Source organism: Cynoglossus semilaevis, chromosome 8, assembly GCF_000523025.1.
Source record: "Cynoglossus semilaevis isolate Cse_v1.0 chromosome 8, Cse_v1.0, whole genome shotgun sequence".
NCBI classification, from domain to species: Eukaryota; Metazoa; Chordata; class Actinopteri; order Pleuronectiformes; family Cynoglossidae; genus Cynoglossus; species Cynoglossus semilaevis.
The window spans coordinates 24,288,271-24,312,209 of NC_024314.1; the positions used below are offsets into that span (position 1 = coordinate 24,288,271).

The 23,939-nt window shown below is 42.1% G+C and overlaps 3 protein-coding genes across 8 annotated transcripts in view; all 3 read right to left on the reverse strand.

Annotated features, from left to right (window-relative positions):
* Window positions 1–1,997: 1,997 nt before the first annotated feature.
* Window positions 1,998–12,563, reverse strand: cntn1b (contactin 1b). 2 transcript variants are annotated; one of them, XM_017034820.2, is made up of 25 exons: window positions 12,327–12,563; window positions 10,765–10,823; window positions 10,199–10,234; window positions 9,990–10,116; window positions 9,728–9,909; window positions 9,298–9,393; window positions 8,976–9,188; window positions 8,427–8,526; window positions 8,165–8,349; window positions 7,939–8,063; window positions 6,967–7,084; window positions 6,740–6,890; window positions 6,532–6,659; window positions 5,686–5,858; window positions 5,447–5,570; window positions 5,176–5,343; window positions 4,654–4,803; window positions 4,503–4,573; window positions 4,159–4,411; window positions 3,942–4,063; window positions 3,267–3,456; window positions 3,063–3,184; window positions 2,827–2,983; window positions 2,227–2,743; window positions 1,998–2,187 (listed from the first exon to the last, which is right to left on the reverse strand). In XM_017034820.2, the coding sequence occupies exons 2-24, from the start codon at window positions 10,820–10,822 to the stop codon at window positions 2,661–2,663; spliced, it is 3,132 nt and encodes a 1,043-aa protein (XP_016890309.1). In that variant the 5' UTR covers window position 10,823; window positions 12,327–12,563; the 3' UTR covers window positions 1,998–2,187; window positions 2,227–2,660. The 2 variants fall into 2 exon arrangements, with proteins under 2 accessions (XP_016890309.1, XP_008314015.1); XM_008315793.3 differs by having other exon boundaries at window positions 1,999–2,187; window positions 10,765–10,838.
* Window positions 12,564–12,930: 367 nt separating this feature from the next.
* LOC103382861 (nexilin-like) lies at window positions 12,931–18,787 on the reverse strand. The gene is made up of 3 exons (XM_008315794.3): window positions 18,058–18,787; window positions 15,313–15,487; window positions 12,931–14,577 (listed from the first exon to the last, which is right to left on the reverse strand). Exon 3 carries the CDS (start codon window positions 14,313–14,315, stop codon window positions 13,269–13,271), a length of 1,047 nt encoding a protein of 348 aa, XP_008314016.1. The 5' UTR covers window positions 14,316–14,577; window positions 15,313–15,487; window positions 18,058–18,787; the 3' UTR covers window positions 12,931–13,268.
* Window positions 18,788–20,211: 1,424 nt separating this feature from the next.
* Window positions 20,212–23,939, reverse strand: part of nrcama (neuronal cell adhesion molecule a) — a 44,174-nt gene continuing 40,446 nt past the window's right edge. For 3 of the 5 annotated variants that reach the window (XM_008315805.3, XM_008315806.3, XM_008315809.3), the window contains one exon: window positions 20,212–21,723. In XM_008315805.3, the coding sequence (XP_008314027.1) occupies window positions 21,489–21,723 (235 nt within the window). In that variant the 3' untranslated portion in view covers window positions 20,212–21,488. Of the gene's footprint in view, window positions 21,724–23,116; window positions 23,129–23,939 lie in introns of all 5 variants that reach the window. The other 2 variants (XM_008315800.3, XM_008315804.3) reach the window with 1 other exon arrangement.

The window sequence follows — 23,939 nt, forward strand, 5'->3', positions numbered from 1 at the left end:
GGGCTGTGACCTGGGCCTGCCGCAGACGCTGTGGTTCTCAAACCGGGGTACATGTACCCTGGGGGTTCTCAAAGCGATCCGGGCGGTACATGAAAATAATTTATTAACAATCTGTAATGCAAACGTCTGTGTTGAGAAAAAAAAAAACCTGTTGTTCTGTTGTGCGATTTGATTTAGTCGAAAGGACCGCAGGACGGAAGCGTTCTGTCTGATCCGAGGTGATTCCCAAGATCATTACGCACCGAGTTGGACGCAAGGAAATGTTTATTCCTCTAGAAGAATTGCTAAAGCGCTAGCCTACAACTTGACCACTAAAAATGTGCCCCCAGTCTCACAATCACATCCAGAACCGAACATACACTTGCATCATCATCATCGTCATCATGTTTTCAATTCCGCTGTTACAGTCGGGCAGCTGTACAACACAATTTCCAATAGATGGCAGCATTCCCACATGAGCAGTTACATATGCAGGGGCCATGCTAACGCGCTAGCCTACAACTTGACCACTCTCAAATATGCCTCCAGTCTCACAATCACATCCACAACCGAACAGACACCTGCATCATCATCGTCGTCATCATGTTTTCAATTCCGCTGATGTTACAGTCGGGCAGCTGTACAACAAATTTCCAATAGATGGCAGCATTCCCACATGAGCAGTTACATATGATCAGTGTTTTGACTAAGTGATTATTGGAAGGTTTCGACTCATTTACAACTGACTCACTCATTCGTACCCAGAGTCTGTCCCACACCAGAATGCTTTATTCCCAGCTGACAGTGAATGTGCCACAAGTCCACACCTGTCAGTCACCGACACCTTAATTAACAAACAATGGAGCTGTGGCTGAACACAGCGGTCACCATGCTGCCAGGAAGAAAAGAAAAGAAACAAAGGCAAAAGGGAAAAGCCAAATGGAACAAGTCAGAACCAGGAGTCTTTAGATTTAAAATGTTAAATTCAGGGTTGAAAAAAAACAGCGCAGTGGCTAAAGATGGCAACAAAAGGAAACAACAAACAAACAAACACAAAAAACAACTGCCTCTGTCACAAAATGGAAAAGTCAAAGTGTTAAACAGAGGGCAAGCAGAAACAGGTGTTTATATACCCTAATGAGGGGGCGGAGTTAACAAGACAGGTATGATGATTGGTTGGGTAATCACTGTGGCGGGAAACTCAGGAGGCGGGACCAGGAGGAGGCAGGAAGAGCAACAGCAGAGAAAATAAAATATAAAGAGCAAATACATTATAATTTATAAGAAAATAAAAGTCACTCAGCTGCAGGAGTGATAAGAGAGAGACAGAGAGAGAGACAAAGACAGACAGAGAGAGAGAGAGGGAAATTCAGATCAAACATTCCAGTCATGTTAATGGATCAAAACAACGCAGATTATTCTTTAGCTTTAAATTATATATTTTTTCCTGTTACACCAAACTGCAACTTTAACACAGACACACACACAGAGTGTCGTGTTTGTTTGTAACCGTCATCTTATCACCAATGACATCAACTCCACAGCTGTGTACACATTCATTTTTTCACTTATTGACCAAACAAACTACATTTTTTTTCCACAGTCAAATACCAGTGGAGAGCGATGCGGCTACACATCTCACCCAATCACATGCAAACAAACAGACTGGTTAGGAAGCGTGCATGTTGTAGCTCTGATTGCATTTATCAAATAACAATAATAATAAAATTTTTAAAAAATGCAGAATTAAGGTTTCGCATCTTCTGTGACGGTGTGTTTATTTATTTTAAACAGGTTTAAACGTAAAATATCGAGAATTCTGAAGATAAATAAACCCATCAAACCAATTTAAATACACATTGTAATAATTGTTAAAACAATTTTTTTATTAGTATCGATGTCACAATTCCCTTTCTTTCAACATTTGAATGCACAGCAATGTGACGTCTGGCGGTTCATATATGTGTCTACACCGCCATCTGCTGTTTGTATAGAAGCAAGGAAGTATTTATTTAAGACGAGGACACAGTTTTACTTCTTTTTGGTTTTTAATGCTTTTGCAGCTCAACACAAGGACAAAGAAAGAAGAAAAATCCAGTGAGACCTTTTGTTTACAGTATCATTTTACCCTTCAATTTAAAGTGACGTGGCAGAAACGACTCTTTTTATTTTAATTTTTTATTATTATTTTAATACATCTCTGAACACCTATTTAAATAAAGATTATTTTAACACATCTCTGAACACCTATTTAAATAAAGTTCAATCTACGAAAAATAATCAGCTGTGAAAACAAAATAAATTCACACAAAAATCATTGACACAGTACACAACAAATAACTTAATAAATAATAAACCAAAAAGAAAAACTTTTCCTATGAACTGCAAAATAACTTAAACATTTGACAGTTTCCCTGTTTCACTAAGGCAACTACAGTAGTTCTAATATCTGCAGGACTGAACTGTTACTGTGAACCTGGAGTATGAAGCGATTTTAATGGTGATCACGACTTAAAAAAAGCTAAATATACTGTATATATACACTAAGTACAGGCCATGAGGAGTGCAGTGTAGGGGTCTTTAGGGATGAATATTGGTGTGAAGGTTGAATAGTGACTCGTTTAACTTTGTTCAAAAATCTGATTCTCAGAGTCTTTTATGTACATATTACTACGGCAGACTTAAACTTCCAATCCCATAATGCACAGTGCCAGCACCAACAGAGAAGCCAGGCTGAGCGTGGGCGTGATCGTGGAGGCTTGACCTGGAAAAGGAGGAAAAAATAAAAATAAAAAAAAAAAATACTATAAAAATATTCAGACTTGATTTTCCTGATTTCAATCTCACCCAGAAGCCTGATCTTCCTGACGGGGCCGTCTCCTCCTTCGTAACGCCCCCTCACCATCAGCTCGTAGTCGCCAACCTGAGGCATGGGGAAGTCCATGAAGTGCCAGCCGGTGATGTAGACCTTGCCGTAGATGTAGCCCGTCTTTCTGAACATGACCTGAGACAAAAAATATACACAAAAATTCTTATTATTTCTTTTTTTTAAATCATCAATTTACAATGTACTGTACACACACCTTGTAGTAGAGAGGGAAGGAGAAATTCCCAAACCAGTCGTACTGGATGTGGTCCCACCACACGTACAGCCACATTCCTGTCCAGCTGATGTAGCGCCACATCCTGGGTGGATCTGGTGGTGCTGCGGACAAAGACAAACTTCTCTAGACCACATCCATTCGTATATATTTTACAACGTTTTGAGACTGAGTATTTGGTCTTACGTGGTCTCTTGGTGAACATCTCGCAGTGTTCTCCCGGTGGTCCCAGGCCGGCACCGTTGAACGCTCGGACCTCGATGAGGTAGTGAGAGTCCGGCAGCATGTTCTCCAGCCTGGTCTGATTCACAGTGGCTGGAACAAATATGCGGTTCGCCCCCGGCTCAGGGTCGTCGTACTTCCTCCAGTATTTTACCTGGTTGAAAGAAATGTTTTAAATATAGCTATGCTAAGCTAAATGTCCAACAACTACAGCTCTTATTAGCTGTTATTGCAAAAATCAATTAAGTCAAAGTTGGACAAATCAAGCAAATCAAGTTCAGACTATGCTTAGCTAATCGTAGCTAACTGATAGCTAAGGTTAGCCGAAATAGAATAGACGTAATTTAAAAGCTACGTGGAGCAAATAGAGGCTAAAAACCCAGCAATTTATAAACAACACTTTAAAATTCGAGATGGATTTTTAAAATGGCAAATGTAAATATAAAATATAAATAAATATAAAAAATATAAATAAAATAAAATAAGAAATATAAAAGTAAGTCAGGCCTTGTGATAACTAAAAGTTAGCCAAAAAGTTGCTAGTGAATAAATGTGCCGCACCACAGCGACACCTATAGTTGAGAGAGGTTGGCTAGTTTTCGACAAATATCTTAGTAAAGTACTACGTTTGTGACATACCTGGTATCCCTCGATGTACTGCTGCAGGCCGGTCCCAGTGTCCACCACTGGTAGCCACCAGACCAGAGCTTCTGTGGAGGACACTGGCCGGGCATAGACGTCTGTGGGAGGCTCTATGGGTACTGTGAAGATCAGGGAAGGAGTGAAATATAACAAAATATATTCACCTTCTGAGGTTCTCACCAATGTTATCAAAGATGACATATATAGAACGTACCATCTCGGGGGTAGTAGATGACCTTGGTCAGGCTGTACGGTCCGTCTCCCTTCACATTAAAGGACTTGATCTTCACCTGGAACTCCCGAACCTGGTAGTCTTCCTCAGTAGGGAGGAAGTAGGAGTCTCTGTGGACGTAACGTCTGGTCTCGGGGTCCGAGATGGTCTCGTAGAACCAGTCGTATCCATCGTGAGGCTTGAATGCCACGATGTAACCGAACTTCTTGCCGTAGAAAAACCACGGTTGAACAGGCTGGACGTCGGTGAGCACAAACAGAACGACACATTAGGAAACTGATTGTTGTTGTTACACTAACGTCATGTTAAAGTCGAGGGTCTCTTACATTCCAAGTGATGACGATCTCTCCGTTTCTGCCTCCGTATCCTGCCACATCAGTGGGTGAAATCACAGGAGCTGAGGAGGAAGAAAGGTCGTTAACGTTAACAATAAAAAAAATAAGCAATGAACAGTCGACGTTAGCGTTCTCTTCTTACGAGAGTCCCAGGTTTTAATCTTGAGTGAGGGGATGCTGGCCTCCCCAGACCCGTACTCATTGGTGGCGATGATCCTGAACTGATACTCCATCCAGGCGTACAGATCTGTCACCTCGGCCCTGTCCATACTGCCATCGATAACAGCAGGAGCTGAGGAACAACAAGAAGAATAAATATATTTTTATTTCATATTTAATTTGTTTTAAGGTTGTTAAAATAATGCATTAAAATTTGGTAAAAATAATTTGAATTTAAACCATTTAAACACAACAGAATGATACCCACTATTCATCTATTGACTTATTGTTGCTCTAATTCACAGTCAACCCTCTTGTGGTCATTTGCACACATTGCAGAAAAAACCTTTTGTTTCACTAAAGCACCTTAATCTCAAAATACCACCTTAATACCCAGCATGCTTTAGTGGAGGACAAAAGTATCTCATCACTCCTACAGTACCTTCAGGAGTGAATCTCAACTGCAGAGTGAGTCTGCCCTCTGTTGGTGAACAGCGGTACTCACAGGTGCTGGCGTTCCTCCAGTCGTCCTCATACAGAGCCCAGTAATGCCTGGTCTGGATGGTGTAGTACAGGATGGGGCTGTTGTGCTCCGCCCCTTTACTCCACAACAGCTTCACCCACGTGTCGCCGATCTCCTCAATCCTGATCACGCCAGGCGGTCCAGGGACACCTGGAAACACACCGGCACGGATTCACAAGGACAGGGAATCAGCCCACGACCCACCATTTGTTGGTGAAGACCAGAGCACGTTGACATCTGTGCAGATACTGACCTACAATCTTAAGGTCAGCGTACGCTGTATCGCTGTCCACCACAGTCTGAGCTGTGCAGGTGTAACGACCCTCGTGCCAAATCTGGACGTTCTTTATCCTCAGGTCACCGCTGCCGTCGTCGCTCTGAGAGGACAAACAGAAGGACACGAGGAAAACAGAAAGGGAGTAATGTAAAAAAAAAGTCTTGGTATTTGACATCAGAGGTGAAAACGAGGACTGAGGTCATCCTTCACTCTACCATGACACGTTCATAGTGCTGCCACTCGGCGTCAAAGTCGATGACTCTGAAGTCTATGGACCAGATGAAGGTGATGTCCAGCATGGGATCGTAGGAAGCAGCGCAGCTCAGAATGACCTCATCTCCAACTCTGGCCTCTGTGTCTTCAGGGGGCGCCGTCAGGCTGGTCGCCTCTGAGTAAAAAATGGTTCATTACTGATAATATCGACTGACCAATAAGAATCATTATCGTTGTTTTCCTCCGATAATGAAACCCTGATAACGCAATGCCTGGGTTTCCCCAAATAATGTGTGCTCTAAAAATAGTTTTGGGGATGAACAGATGTATATTTAAGTGAACGTCACTAGATGGCAGCATCACTGCTCATTTAATCAATCTCATACTGATACATATCGGTTGATATCGGAATTATAAATTAAATGTTTGGACAATATCGTAACATCGAATATAGGCAAAAATATCCGACATCCCTATTCATTACTAAAAAATTGAATAAAATTAGGGATGTCCGATAATTGCAGCCGACCAATATTATCGGCCCAATATTACCGTCCGATATTACCGCCCAATATTAGCACAATTATGTTATAACTGTGAGAATCATTATCGGTCTTCCACCAATAATGAAAATCCGATAACTTAATGCCTGGGTTACACCAAATATACTGGAATCACTTGTGGTGTACCGACATGTTTATCGCAGTTCTGGTGAAAACAGCTGAATATATCGGTATCGGTTGATATCGGAATCAGATATTAAGTGTTTGGTCGGCATATCGGATTTCTGCAAATAGTTCATATCGGACATCCCTAAATATATAAGTACGTTGTTGATTTACACCGACCTGTGGTGGTGAGGTATCCGGAGCTGCTGGACTTCCCTTTGTCGTTCTCGGCGGTGCAGGTGTACGTTCCCTCATCGTTGATGGTGGCGTTGAGGATCTCCAGAGTTCCATCGTACAAGATGGAAATCCTGAGAACGTTTGGAAAAACAAATTTAAAATTATTTTTTCCTGTGTCTTGTGCGTCCACTCTTGTCTCGCACACACTGACCGTGAGTTGTTGAAGAGCAGCTCTTTGTCCTTCGTCCACGTGAAGCGAGGTCTGGGAGCCGCTCGAGGTTTGCACTCGATCACCACCCGACCGTTCCTGGCTCCCAGCAGCTGCTTCTTTATGGGGTTGAACTCAAAGGTAGGAGCACAGGCTGCAGGGAGAGCACGGAGGGAGGCGTTTGTACGTAGTACTCGTGAGGTTTACTGCAGTATGTGTGAAGCATTTACCGATGACTCGCAGCTCGGCGTTGGCGTATTTGATGCCCCAGTAATTCTCGGCGATGCACTGGTACATCCCAGAGTCGTCCTGCGTCAGACTGGAAAACTTCAGCTCTCCTTTGCCGTACTGAGGAAACAATCACAGCCAGTATAAATGTAAGTATTTAGTATTTATGTTATGTGTTGTACTGTAATACTATTTTTACAGTTTAAGTTTTTCCAGATTTTCCTTTTTTCCACTAATTTTTCAGCTATTTTCTAACACTTTTTTTTAAACTTTTTTAAAAATTAAATTCAGTTTGAGAGATTTCTACTTTTCTTATATATTAATGCAGGCAAAACCTTTATTTCTTTATTTTGTAATATTTTATTTTATAATATTTTATTATGTTTTCCAAGTAAATATTAAAACTCAAAATTGACTTTGTATTTCTGTATATTTATATGTTGTACAGTTTTCAATACTTCCGCTTGGTTACTACAAAATGTTGTAGTAGAGTTGAGATTTTTGTCCCTGACTTGACTTGATCCAATTTTAGTTGATTTTTTTATTTTTAAAATCTATTTTATATTCTTCTTCTTCTTATTCACTGTCCAGTGACATTTTACAAAATATTCCAGCACATATTTGGAATAGAATCGGTTGTGTTGGTTCTGCAGTGTAGCGGTTAGCGCCCCTGCCTCTGAAGCAGTCCTGGGTTCGATTCCCAGAGGAACAGGATCAGCCTCCAAATCTGATGTTTACACAAGAATTTCCCAAATATGGGATTGATGAAGTTTTTTTTTCTTACTTTATGAAAATTGAAAAGCTACAAACTACCTTCTTTTTAGAATTATTCTTAATCAAAATCACCCCCAAATTATTAACTTTTTTTTATAATTTCTCACACTCACTTCTTTAGATTTTCCCGTTGACTCAGATTTCAATGAACACGTTATTTTCTAACCAGTGATCGCTCTGTTAATTCTAGTTTTTTTTACCATGTATCCGTCCTTGTACCAGCGGATGAAGGGGAAGGGTTTCCCCGACGCCACACAGCGCATGGTGTGTTCAGAGCCGATGTCCATGATGGTGTTGTTGATGGTCTCAGCCCACTCCGGCGCAGCTGCAGTCACAAAAACAACCAGTAGGGGTTCAGTTGTATTGACGGTGTCGTAATAACGAGAGAGATGAGTGATGCTGTGAAATCCGCCTCCTTCCACTTACACTCCACGTAGAGCCACGCCTTGTGCCAGTCCTTCCCTTTGGTGTTGATGGCTTCGCACTCGTATCCGCCGACGTCTTCGTACTGCACGTTGTACAAATGCAGCACGGCTCCCGACTCGCTGATCTCGTGGTTGGCTGGGAGGTCGGTGGCGTCCACCTTCCTCCAAACAATATGAGGCACCGGACTGGAGGGAAAACAACAGTTGGTTGAAATATATAATTAACACATGATGATGTTGTTCCTACCTGGTTGAAGACTTACTTCCCCAGAGCGAAGCACTCCAGGGTGATATTAGAGGCCAGCATGGAGGTAGTGTCTGGGAACCTGACCCTGATGTCTGCTGGGTATTTTCTCTCCTCGCCTGAGGGTCAAACAAATAGTGAACATTTAGAAATTATACACATTTGATAGTAATTCTCTTGATATGACGTAAGACTAGGGATGTCCGATATAAACTTTTTGCCGATATTGTCCAAACACTTAATTTCCGATTGCAATATCAACCGATACCGATATTGGTCTAGTAGTATTTATCTGTACAAACCACTGTACAAGTTGCTGGGACCAGCATTCTCCATACAATCCCGATTCATTAAATGAGCTGCAATGCTGCCATCTAGTGACTTTCACTTTCACATACAGCCGTTTATCCCCAAAAATATTTTTATGGCACAAACCCAGGCATTGCGATTTTGGGGTTTTATAATCGGATGAAAAATTAATAACTTAATTCTTACAGATATGACATAATTATGCCAATATCGGCCAACCCATATTATCGGACATCTCTACACAAGACGCAGCAGCGACCTTCATCAGGAGGCAGAGGGATGAGTGGAATGAACTTGGAGAAGACACTTTTGCCGGTGATGGGACTAGAAACGTAACAGGAGTAGTTTCCTGCATCCTGAGCTTCCACCTTAGCGATGTACAAGTTTCCCGTCCTCTGGGAGACGAAGCGGCGTCGGTCCGGGATCAGGAAAACGGGGAGTTCGTTGTAGATCCAGCGGTAGGTCACCGCCTCTGAGAGAGAAGGGCAAGAAAAATGAAGTGTGACGTTGATTTGACAAATTTTGAACCCAATCTTCTGGAACATAGAAGGAAGAGGAGGAGAAGAAGGAAGAGGACGCACCAGGCCAGGCTTTTGGAGGAACACACAGGAGAACTGCCCCTTGTCCTTCTTTGGCGTACACAGGATCTCTCTCCTCATCAGGAAACTCCTCCAGAACTGAACAAGTGAATGTAATTAAACAGCACTTGTAACAAGATGATACAAAAACAAAACTTCTAATAGTCCAGTCTGAGTTCTTGTCTGTTAAGTCCAAGGCCTAAGGCTTTGGTCTTAGTTTAGTCTCTAAAGTCCTGATCCTCCAGCCTGAATCCTCTTCTCTAAAATCCGAATCCTGGTACTGGTCCACGTCTCCAAAGTCCAAGTCCTAATCCTTGAGCCTAGTCAATAAAGTCCTAGTCCTGATGCTCCAGTTTGATTGATTAGCACTTTTATTCCCACCTAATCCACGTCATGGACTCCAGTCCTACACCACTGTTTACAGCAGACTTACAGCCAAACTTGATGCGCGCCTCTTTGCTGATGACAGTGCCGTGTATGTTCTTGGCCACACAAACGTAGGTGCCCGCGTGCTTCTTCTGTTTGGGGTTGGTGATAACCAGGTTACCTCCAACCAGACTGTAGTGCTCATCCGGCTGCTCCAACAACTTGATCTCCCAATTATCACGGCGCCACCTGGTGACCAAAATAATAAAATCCTGTTTAGTTGTTTGGTATATATTTTTTTCTCTCTTCACATGACCTGTGATAGTAACCTGTATGCGGCCGGAGGGTTTGCCCGCGCCCTGCAGTTCATGGAGATTCTGTTGTCGGGTGAGTCCTCGATGTAGACCACGTCCACAGGTTCCTCCTCAAAGATGGGGCCATAACCAGTGGCATCCTCTGACAAATGGCAACGAAAATTAGTTGGGCGAGCACAATAATGCGCCGTGATGTGCTGATGATAAGAGGGTCTCTGACTCACCTCCAAAAATTCGGGGCTCTCTGAAGATGATGGCAACTGCGACGCAAAGAGAAAACACAAACTGAGTCGAACAAAAGGAGAAAAAATGTCTTTAAAATTCAAATGATGGGGGATTTGGATAACACTTATATTTATATTTAATTTTTTATTTAATTAATTATGATGCTTACCATATTTAATGTACAACCAGTAATGATATTTTGCTCATTAAAGGCTAGTCAAATGCTAAATTGAGTCAAAACAAATGGAAAAAGAATCAAACATAAAAAAAAAACAAAACAAACTACAAAAATAATCAACAACTAGCATAATGTATGCAAAAATAAGCTAAATAAATAAGCTTAAATTGCTAAACAATTGCTAACTGGAAATCTAAAAGAAAGGCCAAGAACAGTTAGTTAGCCAAAAGCTAAGTTCCAAAAAAGTTTGTGATCCAACCTGAAAATATTTTACAAGGTCACAAAATGTACCCCTCAAAAGGAATTATATTATTATTTATATATATTGACAAAAATACATCATTATTCAGGGTTTTTTTTTTTTAAAGATCATGTTGTTTTCCTGACCTGTGAGAGGGTTGAATGAGGAGCAGAGCGTCAGCAGCAGCAGAACACCGGTGGCCATTCTGTAGGACAGGAAACTGGAGAGTTGAAAAGAAAAGACTAAATAAAAGATTAGAATATATTTCATAAATGTATTAACAGTTACAGTACAGCGACACACGGACGTGAGCGTCGGGAGAGGGAATTGGATTTTTTCTCCCCAGAAACCAACCTGCATCTTTAAAAGATGAGAGTGACTCAGCAGAGTGTGTGTGTGTGTGTGTGACTGCAGAGAGAGAGACACACACACATACACACACAATCCAGATCCTACTGGTGTTGCAGAGCTGGAAGCTAACAGTTACCTTCATTGTGGGCTGCACATTTAAATGACATTATCATACAGTACTAAACAGGATGACACAGTGGAGAAGTGGTTACAGTTCATGCCTTACACCAAGTAGACGACCACCAGTCGGCTGGAACCTCACGGTTCTTCCATATGGACTTCGAATGTGCTCGGACTTTCTCCACCCACAGTCCAAACACACAGATTGGGTTGATTGTCCAATCTTAATTGTGACCCGTGATTGGCTACAGAGGTGCGTCCCCTAAAAGTGGTCCATATTTAGTCCCCCCTGTTTTTGAACCACATGGCAAACATGATTGTGGCCCAGACTGCACATCATAAAATGGCTAAATCCAATAGCACGTGTGTCCCATATGGGCCAAATTTGGAACACGCGTATTGTTGTTTTCTCCAAGAGAAGAGACGGTTGTGGCCCACGGATGACAACAACAACATGAGGTTAGGTTTCTGGCCCCAGAAACACATCATGGGTGGCAACAAACTCCTGACCTCCTGGAGGTCAAACCCCATGCCCCGCCCCACCAACCACCAATCCATCCGCCTCCTGTAAACATCACTGTTTTCATTCAGTTCTCTCTGGACTATAATCCCACCACAGATCCTCTTTAGTCCGTGAACACAGAAGATTTGGGTCAACACGCGTGTGTTCAGAGGATGAACGCAGAGAGTTTGTGATTTCAATCACATTTTCAGGCAATTTCTTTTATCAAAACTAAACTATTACTTTTTGGCTTGACATTCATCGTGCACACAACTTGATTTGTGTTTTTCAATTTCGGTTATAAACCTTGCCTGCATCACTAGAGGGTCATGGTGACGTCATCAAGACAGATTAAATGTGAGGGGTATGGTGCATCCAGCAGCTCTCTCTCTCTCACACACACACACACACACACACACACTCGCACACTGATATCTTAACCTTGCTGCTCCCAGAATCCAGCAGAGTTGTTTCTCTAACATGAGATAAAAAAAATTCACACAGACAAACTGTGACGTCAGCCTCAGTAACTAACAGAAAATATTTGGGTTTTTTCCCGTCAAAAGTAAGTGCGCAGCGGCTCGGCGGCACCGCTCCGTCACTCACGGCTCTGCAATGCGGTACTTGATGGGTCGGTCCGTTTCTGCAGCACGCGGCAGATTCTGCCTCGTCACTGTTTGTCCTCACACAACAGCCCGAGCAGGAGAGACGTTTTCAACAGCACTGCGCTCTTACCTTGCAGGCAGGAGGGGAGGCAAAATTCAATTCCTTGTTTGCATGCCACACCTGGACTCGAACCGCACCTTCCGGCAGCAGCACCAACACCAGCACACACCAGACCGTCCCGTCCTGATCAACTTTTCTATTGGCTAGAAGGGGGTGAGCTGCGATTGGTCCATGAGGAGAAAAGGGGAGGGGGGGACAGGAGCGTCTGTGCTGCTGCTGCACAAACAGCTGAGGCAGAGACACGAACGCAGCATCTTCTGCATCCGCTTCACCACGTGTTCAAAATGTAAGGTTTAAATAATAACACAAATATATAGCAAGTAATGGGTGCTATACATACACGTATGCACTCGTGTTCATTATTCTACACTTTAACCTAATGTTTATCAAATGGTGGCTCGCGGCCCGAAACTGGACCACAGGATTGGGTTTGTGCGGTCCCATTAAACTGCAGATATTTAGCATGCATGTGTCGTACATGTCACAGATGTAACTGCCCCACAACTGACTATGTATGTTTTTTTATTTTATTTTTGTCTTTTTTTATTTTGACTGTGTATTTTTATTTTATTTTTGTCTTTTTTTATCAAAGAAACAGAAAAAAAACATACACAAAATTGTACTCAAAGATCGTACAGAAAATATGGATGTCGCCGTCAAGTTTAAAAAAAAATATCAATGGCTCGTGTCCAATCAAGTTCATCGTATTGTCCCTGCTTTACCGGCTGTTTTCCCTTAAATTAGATTTTGAATCGCAAACTGACAACATGATCCACTGATCACAGCCCAAAAAGTCGTGATCAGACAGTAAACTTTTCTCATTAAATCTGTGAGGCTAAAAAGAATAAGTAACATACATTTCACTTTGGCCTCATTTGGACTGTTAATAAAAAAAAATTCAGCATTTTTTTTCAGCATTTGTCCTGTTGATCCTATCATGTCTCGGCTTAGTCAGGCCACAGATCTCCATCGTCTTGAACCTTTCTTGTCAGGACAAACCATGGTCGATGTCTCATGCCCGTCCCCGCTGTGATCGTCTTTGTGTCCGTCCTCCAGACTTTCAAATGTGTGGATCGCCTCACGTAGTTTGGTATTCTCCTGGTTGATGGTCTTTTTGGCCAAAAGGAGTTTACCCCAGTGGCTGACCAGAGTCTTGTTCTGCGTGAACTTATCTCGAAGGTTCCGGTTCACCTCCATGAGGATGTCGTTCTCTTTCTTCACGGCGTCGATCTCGGCCTTCATCTCGTAGTATTTGCTGAGCCAGGGTTTGACATTTTGATGTTTTTCCTTCAGCTCCTGGAATCTGCACTGAAGAGCGTTATTCAGGTTGATTTTCGCCTGTATCTCCGCTTTGGACGCCGTGTAAAGTGCCGTGAGGTTCTTCTCGTCTTCTAGTTTTTCTGTCAGATCCTGAACCTGCCGCTGGAGATGGATGTTGCACAGACTTAACACGTGATCCTCCTGTTCCTTCTTCTGGATCTTGTCCTTCAGGTGATTCTGCACCGCGAGCCTCTGGTTGAGCTCCAGAATCTGAAGCCGCAGCGACTCGTTCTCCTGGCTGAGCGTTTTAACGTCGCTTTTCAAATGCCGATATTCCTCCTCTAAGCCCTTGGGGTCGCAGAGTTTCTTCGTTATGGCGGCGATGTCCTGTTGGAGCGTACACTTGCTCTGACACAGGCCTCGCCTCTTCTCCTCTGCCGTCCGTCTCTTCTCCTCCAGGGTCATTTGAGCCTGGAGTTGTTTGTGCAGCCTGCTTCGTTCTTTTTCCAGGTGTTTGTTCAAGCCTTTGGCATCTTTCTCCGATGCGTTGATCTCTCCATATTCGTGTGGGAAGTTGTGGTTAACAGCTATCTGACATTTGTCGCCCAAGATGGAATCCTGACCTCCTCCAATGCAACACATGCAGTAATGATGAGTTTGTTCTTCACTGCCATTCTGCCTGGTGGCGCTGTTCTCCCTCTGAAGGTCCTCGAAGATGAGCTGTTTACGTTTAAACATGTCGTCCGCCTCCTGTGTACCATTGTACACAAAAGTATTTGGGATATGAAACCCCCTTCTTTAGAGCAACAGTATCGGACGGTAGAGGATCATCAAATGTAGAAGATCTAACAGATCTTTGTGTGTTTGTTCTGGTTCTTTCACAGCGGCAGACATCGGTACTAGTACAACACTACTTTGTCCTCACCTCATTGAGTTGGGCTGGTCAGTTGGTGTGGTTCCCACAGCAGTTAGCAACACTTATGACATCATCTTGTTCAACCTTTCAAGAGTGAAGATGAAAAGCAACAGCACGTTTGATCAAATCGGTCCAATCAAACATCAGAAGTCAAACTGTCGGCCTTTGATTTTTTTTTTTTTTTTTGGGGGGGGAGTACAAAATACTTTCTGCTTCAAAATCAATAGTAATGGTATTTTCAATAAATTAAAATGTATGAAACTGAGATTTGCTATGGCTAAAAATTCAATTTTATATATGACTCCATATATTTTATATATGATGTTGACCTCAATATTAAATTATAAATTATTATTATATTTTCCAGGCTATAAGTTGCTCCACAGTATAAGTCGCACCAGCCTAAGGTTGAAAAAAAGTGTGACAAATACTGGTACATGATCCTACAGTGCTTAGGTTGAAAAAAAGTGTGACTTACGGTAGTAGCAAATACTGGTACATGATCCTACAGTGCCCTCTAGCGGCTGTCGATGTGAAATAACAAACATTTGAAATGATATAGTTTGATATATAAGTCGCAAACCCAGTCAAAGGATGAAAAAAAGCGCGACTTATAGTCTGGAAAATATGGTATATTTTTAAAAATATTTTAAATTAAAAATGTCTTTTTTGTGCTTGTACTTTTCAATGATTTCAAATGATAAAAAAACACTAACGGCTTTAGAAAGATAATAATATTGTCATAAATGACACATCTTTACTAGTGAGCAGAGATAATTTGTAAATCAAGTCTAAATCAGGGCACGTTTATTTTCCTACCTTTATCAGTTGTTGTCTTTTACAGTGGCTTCAGGGAGGCAGCTGTCTGGCTCATTCACACACACGTGTACACACACACGGCAAAATATGTCTCTTCTGTGAAACAAGGGCTGGGAATTGAACCCTCACAGTACCTCACCGAAAGTCTGATCCATGTCCTGCTTTGGCCAAGCACCTTTAAAGAAGCAAAAACAAAAAAAATCCTGGTTAAGTTAATGCAGTCATACAAGTACATCGTCATTTAGATGTTAAATTTAGTTTTTGAATTTAAGGGAATGAATAATTAATATTTTTTACAGCCCCCCGTCTGCTTTCTTTAAACCCCTGCTCTACATATGTAAAGGTAACCGTCCATGTCATGGCCTCCTACCTTAGTAACTGTATCTGTCTGGTCTCAAGGAAACACTTTCCAGAAAAAACAGACTCCAATAAACCTTCAACTGGCTGGTAAAACACTAAATATACTGGAAAATTGAACATTTGTGGAATAAAATCTTCCTAATTGCACAATAACAAATTCAATTTTTAATTGTTTGCACAGTGCTGCTGCCGACTCTGACAACAATTTGCTCCAGTGTGGGGCAAATAGTAATATAATATAATACAATATAAAAAAATCAGAAGGATGGAGAAAACAAAAACAGAAAAAATTTACAAAAAATGATGAAAATAAATTTGCCTTTTATCCTTCGTGGTGGGGTCAGATTGGTGATCACCCGTGTGGGCTTTCACTGTGGACCACACTAAAAATTAAAATCCATAAAAACACTAGGAATTACAATTTTGATGTGGCCGTTCAGCTTTTTAATCCGGCCCGCCAAACCTTTCCAAATTGAATAATTTATTTATATTATAACTATGCTTCTGCATTTTTTCTGCAATACCCGCGTTTCCCCAATAGATGGCGTAGAAAATGATAAAAGCATTTTAGCATTTCAGCTTTTATGCATGACTTTTCTACATGTCATTCATCTTAGTCCACACGAACATCTCCATCTTCGAAAAACTATTTATTCTTGTAATCAATCTATATTAATTATGATTGATCACGATTAATTGTCATTAATCGTGATTAATTGAAATACTATTCTAGTACCAATCCAAAGAATTGATAAAAAGAAATACTATTCTAGTACCAATCCAAAGAATTTGCAGGTTCAAATGTCTGGATCAGCCACTGTTTCGGTCTTGGTGTTTGAAGGTTATTTGTCGGTTCAAAGAATGTGCAGAAATGACTTTCAGTTTACTGCTTAAAGTCATGTATTACACAGTCACAAACGTACAGTACATATTTATACCCAGGCCAAAGACAAGGGACAGATATTATACAATGATGACTAGACAAACGTTGTCGGCATCATCAGAGTGATTTACGTTCACCACAAAGGACACGTTAGCGTTCTTCTGCCAGTGTTTTTTGTGTGGATCAGTCAGTTCTCGTTTTTCAACGTTGACCCATTAGCGCTCTCTCTCTTAGTACACGTCTTGTCGGCCCTCCCAAACCTAAACTCCAATTTGTCATCCGCCGCCTTCAACTCGCTAATGTACCGCTGCACATACACACTCACACGCTTTCTCTTGTCTTTGCACCTATTGACCCTAAGTTGCTCTTTCAGGAACTTTAGGCTCAGCCCCCGAACTTTTCTCCTGAGGGCTGTCCTGTGTAGGCGCGCCACTTCTTTCTCCACCGCGACGACTTTGAGCTTGTCATCTACGTCTTTGCAGTCTTTAAGCTCTTCGCGGAGTTTTTCGATTTTAGCGCGTAGCGCATCGTTTTCTTCTGTGATGGTCTTTTTGGTCGAAACAAGCCTATCGTAGTCCTGAATTACTGTCTTGTCGTGGGTGACCTTATCGTTGAGTTTCTGGTGGGCCTCCCTCAGGGTGTCACTTTCGTTTTTGAGCGTTTCGATCTCGGCTTTCAGGTCACGATATTTGGTCAGCCGAGGTTTCATTCGTTCACACTCTAGCTTCAGGTCCTTCAGTCGGTAATGGAGGCTGTAGTTCAACGTAATCTTGGACTGTCTCTCCACTTTGGCTGTATGATATAGGGCCTCTAATGTTTTGTGGTCTTTTAGTTTTTTGCTAAACTCCTGCACCTGCTGTTGGAGGGCAACATTGTGCAAGGATAAATCTTTTATATCATCCTGGCTTTTTTTTATTTTGTTCGTCATGCGGATTTGTAGCGCCATCTTCTCTGTGATGTGCTGAACCCTGATCAGAAGCTCTTGATTCTCATGTAGAAGAGTTTTATTCTCCGCCTTCACAGCACCATGCTGCCGCTCCAAACGCTCAAAGTCCCCAAGCTCCGCACGCATGTTTTCAATTTGCTGTTGGAGGTTTATTTTGCTCTGCACAAGGTTTTGTCTTTTCTCTGCTGCCGTCCTCAGTTTTCCCTCCAAGGCAGCTTGTGATGAAAGTTGTTTACGCAACTTACTTTTTTCCTTCCCCAGTTTTTTGACAAAAGCCTCTGTTTCTTTGTTAGTGGTTTTAAGCACCCTAAAATAGTCCTGTAATTCATCAAAACTAAGGTTCTCTCTCGTGGCCTCTGTTTGACCACACACTGGACAACGTGTGTTGAGATATTTTGACAGCTCCACACCATCACTCTCCTTCAGGGAGGCGTCATCCCTCTCAAACTCATGAGGAATTGCCTGTTTACGTCTAAACATCATCAAGTTGCTTTACACCTCTTTATCAGGGATGTCGTGATGTTTATGATGCATTGCTAACTCTTTTAACCTTTACCTTTTTTGCTTGTCCTTCGCACTCCTTCTTCTGGGCAGGTAAAGAAGTTTAACAACAGCTGGGATCCATAAGGTCGCATTGCTGCCATCCACTGGATTAAAAGGGTAGTGTGGTGATTGAAGCTCGATCTTCCCTAGTTTGAGCTTCGGGCCGAGTATGACATCACTGGGTTCTTCCTTTGAAGAGTGTGAACAGAAGGTGATGTTATAGTGTGTGACATCATGATGTGGCTTTGAAGACTGGAGACATGAGAGTTAGAACAAATAACACAAAGCAATAGCAATAGGTTGTTGTTTTTACCTGCTATTCAACAGCTGTGATTGGCCATCTCCCTTATTTGGTCTTCCTGTTTCATCATGAAATCAGTGCTGATTGGACGTCCAAGATTTTTCCCGCACTTTTTTAGTAGTTGAAAAAAAGATGATAGTTAGCCCACAAATAACTAACCTGGTTATCAGTTGACAAAATTAACAGCAGCAGCTATGGGTTAGCTAAGACGATAGCTAGCTTACCAACAGCTAACGTGGGTATCAGTCAACCTAATTGAGAGCAGCACCTACGAGTTAGCAAAGGTGATAGTTAGCCCATAAACTGCTAACGTGATTATAGGTCAGCAAAATTAACACCAGTGGCTATGAGTTAGCTGAGAGGATAATTAGCGCACCAACAGCTAACATCGTTATCAGTAAATTTGACCAAAAAAATAATAAAAGACAGACATTAAAAGACAGAGGAGGATGTTTGAAATCCTGAAACCAACATTTATTTCTTTTTTTTATCATTTAAAATACAAAATATTTTTGCAATAATATACTGTAGAGTAAACCACTTTGACAGCCTTTCATGCTTCTCATGTAGCTTCAACATCAACCAGTATGTCATTAAATATAATATATACTGTACAGTATATCCTACTGCATGTTCAGTCAATCCTCACACTCCAGTGGGCCAGTACAAATCATTTTCCATGCCGGCTCAGTATGCTCCAATTTTTTCTTAATTTGTTTATTTTTGTTAAGTGCACACTCTTAAAAGATGCATCAGTTTCAGGAGAAGTCTACTTTCAAAATGGATTTTTCCAACATGCTGCCTCCGGATACCGACTCAGACGATGGAGTCTGTCGATGAAGTGTGTGCCTTATTATAAAAATGTACAGAAAAGGTGCGTGAACAGTCAGAGACGAAGAATACAGGTGTCACACGTTCTCAGTCACAAGTCATATAGTCTCTTTTGATACCTGATAGGCTAAAACATTTGAGAGAGTTCACCTGACAAGTTGAGAAACTAAAAAAAAAAAAAAAAAAATCTAATTTCCACAGCAGATAAAAACAGTTCAAAACTATAAATCTCATCGCACACAAATCGGGTTTTCAGGTCACAGAGGTCACGGCTTCTCTTCGACCTCCGTCCTCGACACACGATTCAAGCATTTTATTTACAACAACAAAAGATATCTACATGTGAAAAGGTGACGGGAAAGAAGAAAAAAAAAAACTTGATGCAAGTTATGATAAAGTCAAAGGATGGGAAGTCGGAAAAAGAAAACGTCCCGTAGCTCCTGATCAAGGTCAGCACAGAGTGTGTGAAACGCCTCAGAACGTACGACTTATTGGGGGTACAAAGTACAAAGCGATAGAATACCGCATGCATGTGCTCCACACACACACACACACACACATTCGTGCACTCAAACATTCACACACCTTTTCCATTTGATAGCAATAGAAAAAGTCACAGAGTCCTCCTGCTGCTGCTGCTGCTGCTGCTGCTGCTGCTGCAGCTGCTGGTGCTCGGGTTGGAAGGGAAAAGGGTTTTATGCACAGCACAGCACCGCACACGATGAAATCTGTCCTCTGTGTTTGACCCATCACCATAGTGAGCAGAGGGCAGCTCAAGCTAAATGCCTGGGGATCAGTGTGGGGACGGTACCACGCTCATTGCACTTCAGTGGCACCTGGTGGTTGGTGGATATGAACCTGACTTTCCCTCCTTTACCATAAACACTACAGACCTTTTTCATAACCAGCCTCTAGGTTCACGATCAGTGAAACGCATTAAGCAGGAAGTCAAAAGAAGAGACAAAAAAGAAGAAAAAGAAAAAGAAGAGTCTCTTTGGTCAAACAACACTTGTGGGACAAAATGTCTCTGTCTGACGCAAAAACCAGTAGTTTCACCGCTTGAAGTGAAACAAACTCAAACTCTCAGAACAGGAAACTTTAGTTTAAACCTTTAGTTTCGTCCATTGGAGAGCGGCATGACACATGACATCAGAGCCTGGTTCCTATTGGCAGTTACCTGGTGTGTATTATTGGCAGTAGTTCCGTGACCCTCCATAGCGTGAATGAGTGGTAAAATTTAAAAAAAATTAATTCATTTGGACGAATCTGAAAAATAACCTTCAACACCTTCGTTCTCCGGGGATGAACTTTTCCACAGTGAGGTGAGGGCGGAGTTTCTGAACTTCACCAAGATGTCGGTTCGACTCCACCTCCGCTCGTCTCGCTGACAAATGGTATAGATTTCGGTGGAGATTGGTCAAAAAAACCACATATGAAAGAAGACTTTGAAGCTGAACACACAGAGCAGCTGACGTTCCACCTGTTTCGTTCTGGAGGCCGATGTGTCCCTGGGCCCTAGGCTCCTCCTCCTCCTCCTGACGCCGGCAGCATTCTATTGTCCGAGTGAACGGCAAAAAGGTTTGTCCAGATTTGAACAACACTTCCTCTCTTGGTTGTCATGATAGAAAGTCAAAGCCAAAGTTTAGATTCTGTAGATCCTGGAGTTGAAAATACAGCCTTTTCTCAATTCTTCAACAAACTAAAACGGTCTTTACAAGACACACGTTAGCACTGTCAGGACACACGCAACACACCGTGACGGAACAGTACGGTCCAGTGACGGCGACTTGGCCGAATTGTGTCAGTTGTGATTCTCGATGCGAATATTTGTGAATGTTATTTAATGCATATTTGCCTGTGGGTTCATTCAGAAAACATTACACGTTGGAACAAACACACACACACACACACTCAGTCACACTCCTGCTCAGTCTCAGTGGTAATACTTTTCATATACATTCTGTCTGTTTTCTCCCTCCCTCCCTCCCTCTCTCCCTCCCCCTCTCCCTCCCTCCCTCCCTCCCTCCTCTTCTTCATGGGGACGTGGGGGTGTTTCGTTGCTCACTGCAGCGTCCTGTGTGTTTTTCCAGACAGCGTCACAGTGTGACGGGGCTCAGCAGGTGTGAAGATGAGGACGTGTCAGCGATCTTGGTGACGAGCGGGCCGTGACCGCTCGAGCGACCACGGTGAGAAGTCGGTGTCCACGGCGACGGTCACGTTAGCAATTGCCATCACCACGGTGGTCACATTTGCTAAGGTGACGAGAAAAAGTGGCTGAAGCGAGTTATCCCCAAATCCAAGACGTCGTCCCCTTAGACGAACGAGTTCATGGCGTTGACCGGCGAGGGGGCCTCCGAGCTCTCGTTGCCCTCGTGCGTGTCTTTTTCTTTCTTACCGCTGTACTGGCCAATAAAGGAACCGTCCTCGTTGAATTGTCCGTCCCCACCCTCCCCGTAGTCCACCAGGCTGTCGTCGCTCTCGTCGCGGCGCACCGTCCCGTTGGACGGTGTCCGGCTGCCCTTCAGTGGTTTGTGGTCCTCTGTGTCACTACGAAGGGGAAAAAGGCTGGTTGGATTAGGACATCGTTTATGAGATGGTTGGCTCTGCAGTGGTCAGAAACCTGAGGGCTGAGGATTTAACACTGGCACAAAATAAAATAATCTGACCTTTTTACTGCACGACCGTAACCTCATACCTATAAATTCTTAAGGCAGTGGTTCCCAAAGTGTGGAGCTGGTCCCCCTAGGAGGGCGATTAGCAATTGGGTGGCCCCCCTAGGAGGGCGATTAGCAATTGGGGGGTGTTACAACAAGGTTAATAAGTTTAAATTTCAATATTTTCCTTAACTGTCCTAGAGTGGGGGAATTTCTTGTTCATTTTTTTGATTACATTTTATTAATGATAGGTTGGAACCAAAAGCGGTGAAAGTGTCGATACAAAGGTGGCAGATAAGAATCCCATTTACAAATGGGGGGCGCTGCAGTAAAAGTTTGGGAACAACTGCCTTAAGGGAAAAGCATAGCACAAGTGTGTCCAAAGTCATTGGGTTTTTTTGTTTGTTTTTTTTGTTTATATTTTGCAGAACATCAGTGACGATCTTTACAATTTTCTTACTATTTCAAAAACTCTGGCAATCTCACAATAGCAAGTTTTACTTGTTTGCTCTCTAAGATTCCAGCTACCACACTGCTGTCAGTAGACACATAATGCTGGTTAATAGCAATGCTAAATAAAACTTAGCCCTAAGCAACATAAATTAATTTAAAAAAGGACATAGCAGAACACTGAGTTGCTCTGTGCTCTATATAACACTGAAGCTGGGACCTGGAAATGGAACTTGTTTGGGTTTAGATTTTATTTGATTCAAAGACTAAAATAAATATATATATATATATACGACAATGCAGTGCCATCCCAGGTCCCCGCCCCCTCAATTGGTCCCACCCACCATTCTAAGTCTGGACACCCCTGGCAAAGCAGTAAACTTACTACAGTTTTAAAATCTAAAGAGTCATTTAAAAGTGCACTGCCCTGGACCGTCCACTGGGTGGCTGTGTGAGTGTTGTAGAGGTTTTGTCGTACAGGGTTAGTGACCACTGCGTAGGGAGTCTCTGCAGAAGGCGTGCTGTTTGGTTGTTTTATTGCAAGAACTGCATTCAAATCAGTCCGGTTACATGCAGTAATCCAAAATGCATCTTGGGTAATAGGACGTTCAATAGTTCATGTACGGGATCTGAGGATCCACTCGGTGCATTTGTGTAGAATAATATCAAATTCGGATTAAATCATAAAATCAAAATCAAAGGTGGAAACGGTCATAACAGCAGGTCGTTCGACTACAGTTAGCTTCTTTCGTTCAGTCATGTCGGGGGAGCGGGGGGGGAGGGGGTTTCTGAAAGGATGCGTGATTTGCATGCTTGGTCAACGTAGCTTATCTTACCTCTCCATAGACCTAAACACAGAAAATAAAAATGGAGGCAGACATGAGAAGCGATTCATGAGACGATGAGTTCACAACAACCTCAAAGGCCAGAGCATGCAGAGGTCAAAGGTCCTAGATAACCCATTAGTGTTTACCTGGGAAGATTCTACAGAAATGTGACGAAAGACTGACTTTTATGTTAGCGTACCTTAGCTAAGGATGGAGCTACTTGTTAAGGTGCAGTGACGATTGGTCTAAAGCAGCAAGGGAAGCTCACCTTTCACTGAAAACCTCCTGAAATCACCAGTCACTGTTTTTATTACATTTTATTTACTGACATTGCACTAGTTCATTTACTCAGCTAATGTTTTTTTTTTCTGATACATTCCAGTAATTGAACCTGATAAAGTTCAGCTTCAGTTAGCATTTACGAAGCAGCACTGGATAGGTGTTTTTTTGCTCTAATTTAAGGGGTCATCAGTTATATTTGCCGGAAGGCTAAAGATTTTCTGGACAGACGCCTTAAGCACTGGAGGCTCAAATAAAATAAAATCAAAATCAAAATTTTTGCCTAACATTATTATATGATGTTTATTTTGACTCAAATAAAATGTCAACATTTTTGTCTAACATTATTATATGATGTTTATTTTGGAATCCAGTCATGGGCCACAAGTTGAAAAACACTGCTATAAAAAGTGACAATTTTATTTTTAACATTTTATCATGTTGAGTGGTTTTAACTTAGAGATATTTCCATTTGTTCTTCAAATTCATTTTGTCTTGTTTTTTTCTCCTTGTTTTAACCATTAATTTGTTTCCACCATTGTTGGTTTTCATT

What these genes read in the sequence shown, in the direction of transcription:
- cntn1b (XM_017034820.2), bottom strand. Translation starts at nt 10,822, where the DNA reads ATGGCCACCGGTGTTCTGCTGCTGCTGACGCTCTGCTCCTCATTCAAC. An exon ending in TCCTCCAAAAGCCTGGCCTG is followed by an intron (nt 9,189 to 9,297) that starts GTGCGTCCTCTT and finishes CTTCTCTCTCAG; the next exon opens with AGGCGGTGACCTACCGCTGG. An exon ending in CAGGAAGATCAGGCTTCTGG is followed by an intron (nt 2,744 to 2,826) that starts GTGAGATTGAAA and finishes CTCCTTTTCCAG; the next exon opens with GTCAAGCCTCCACGATCACG.
- LOC103382861 (XM_008315794.3), bottom strand. Translation starts at nt 14,315, where the DNA reads ATGTTTAAACGTAAACAGCTCATCTTCGAGGACCTTCAGAGGGAGAAC.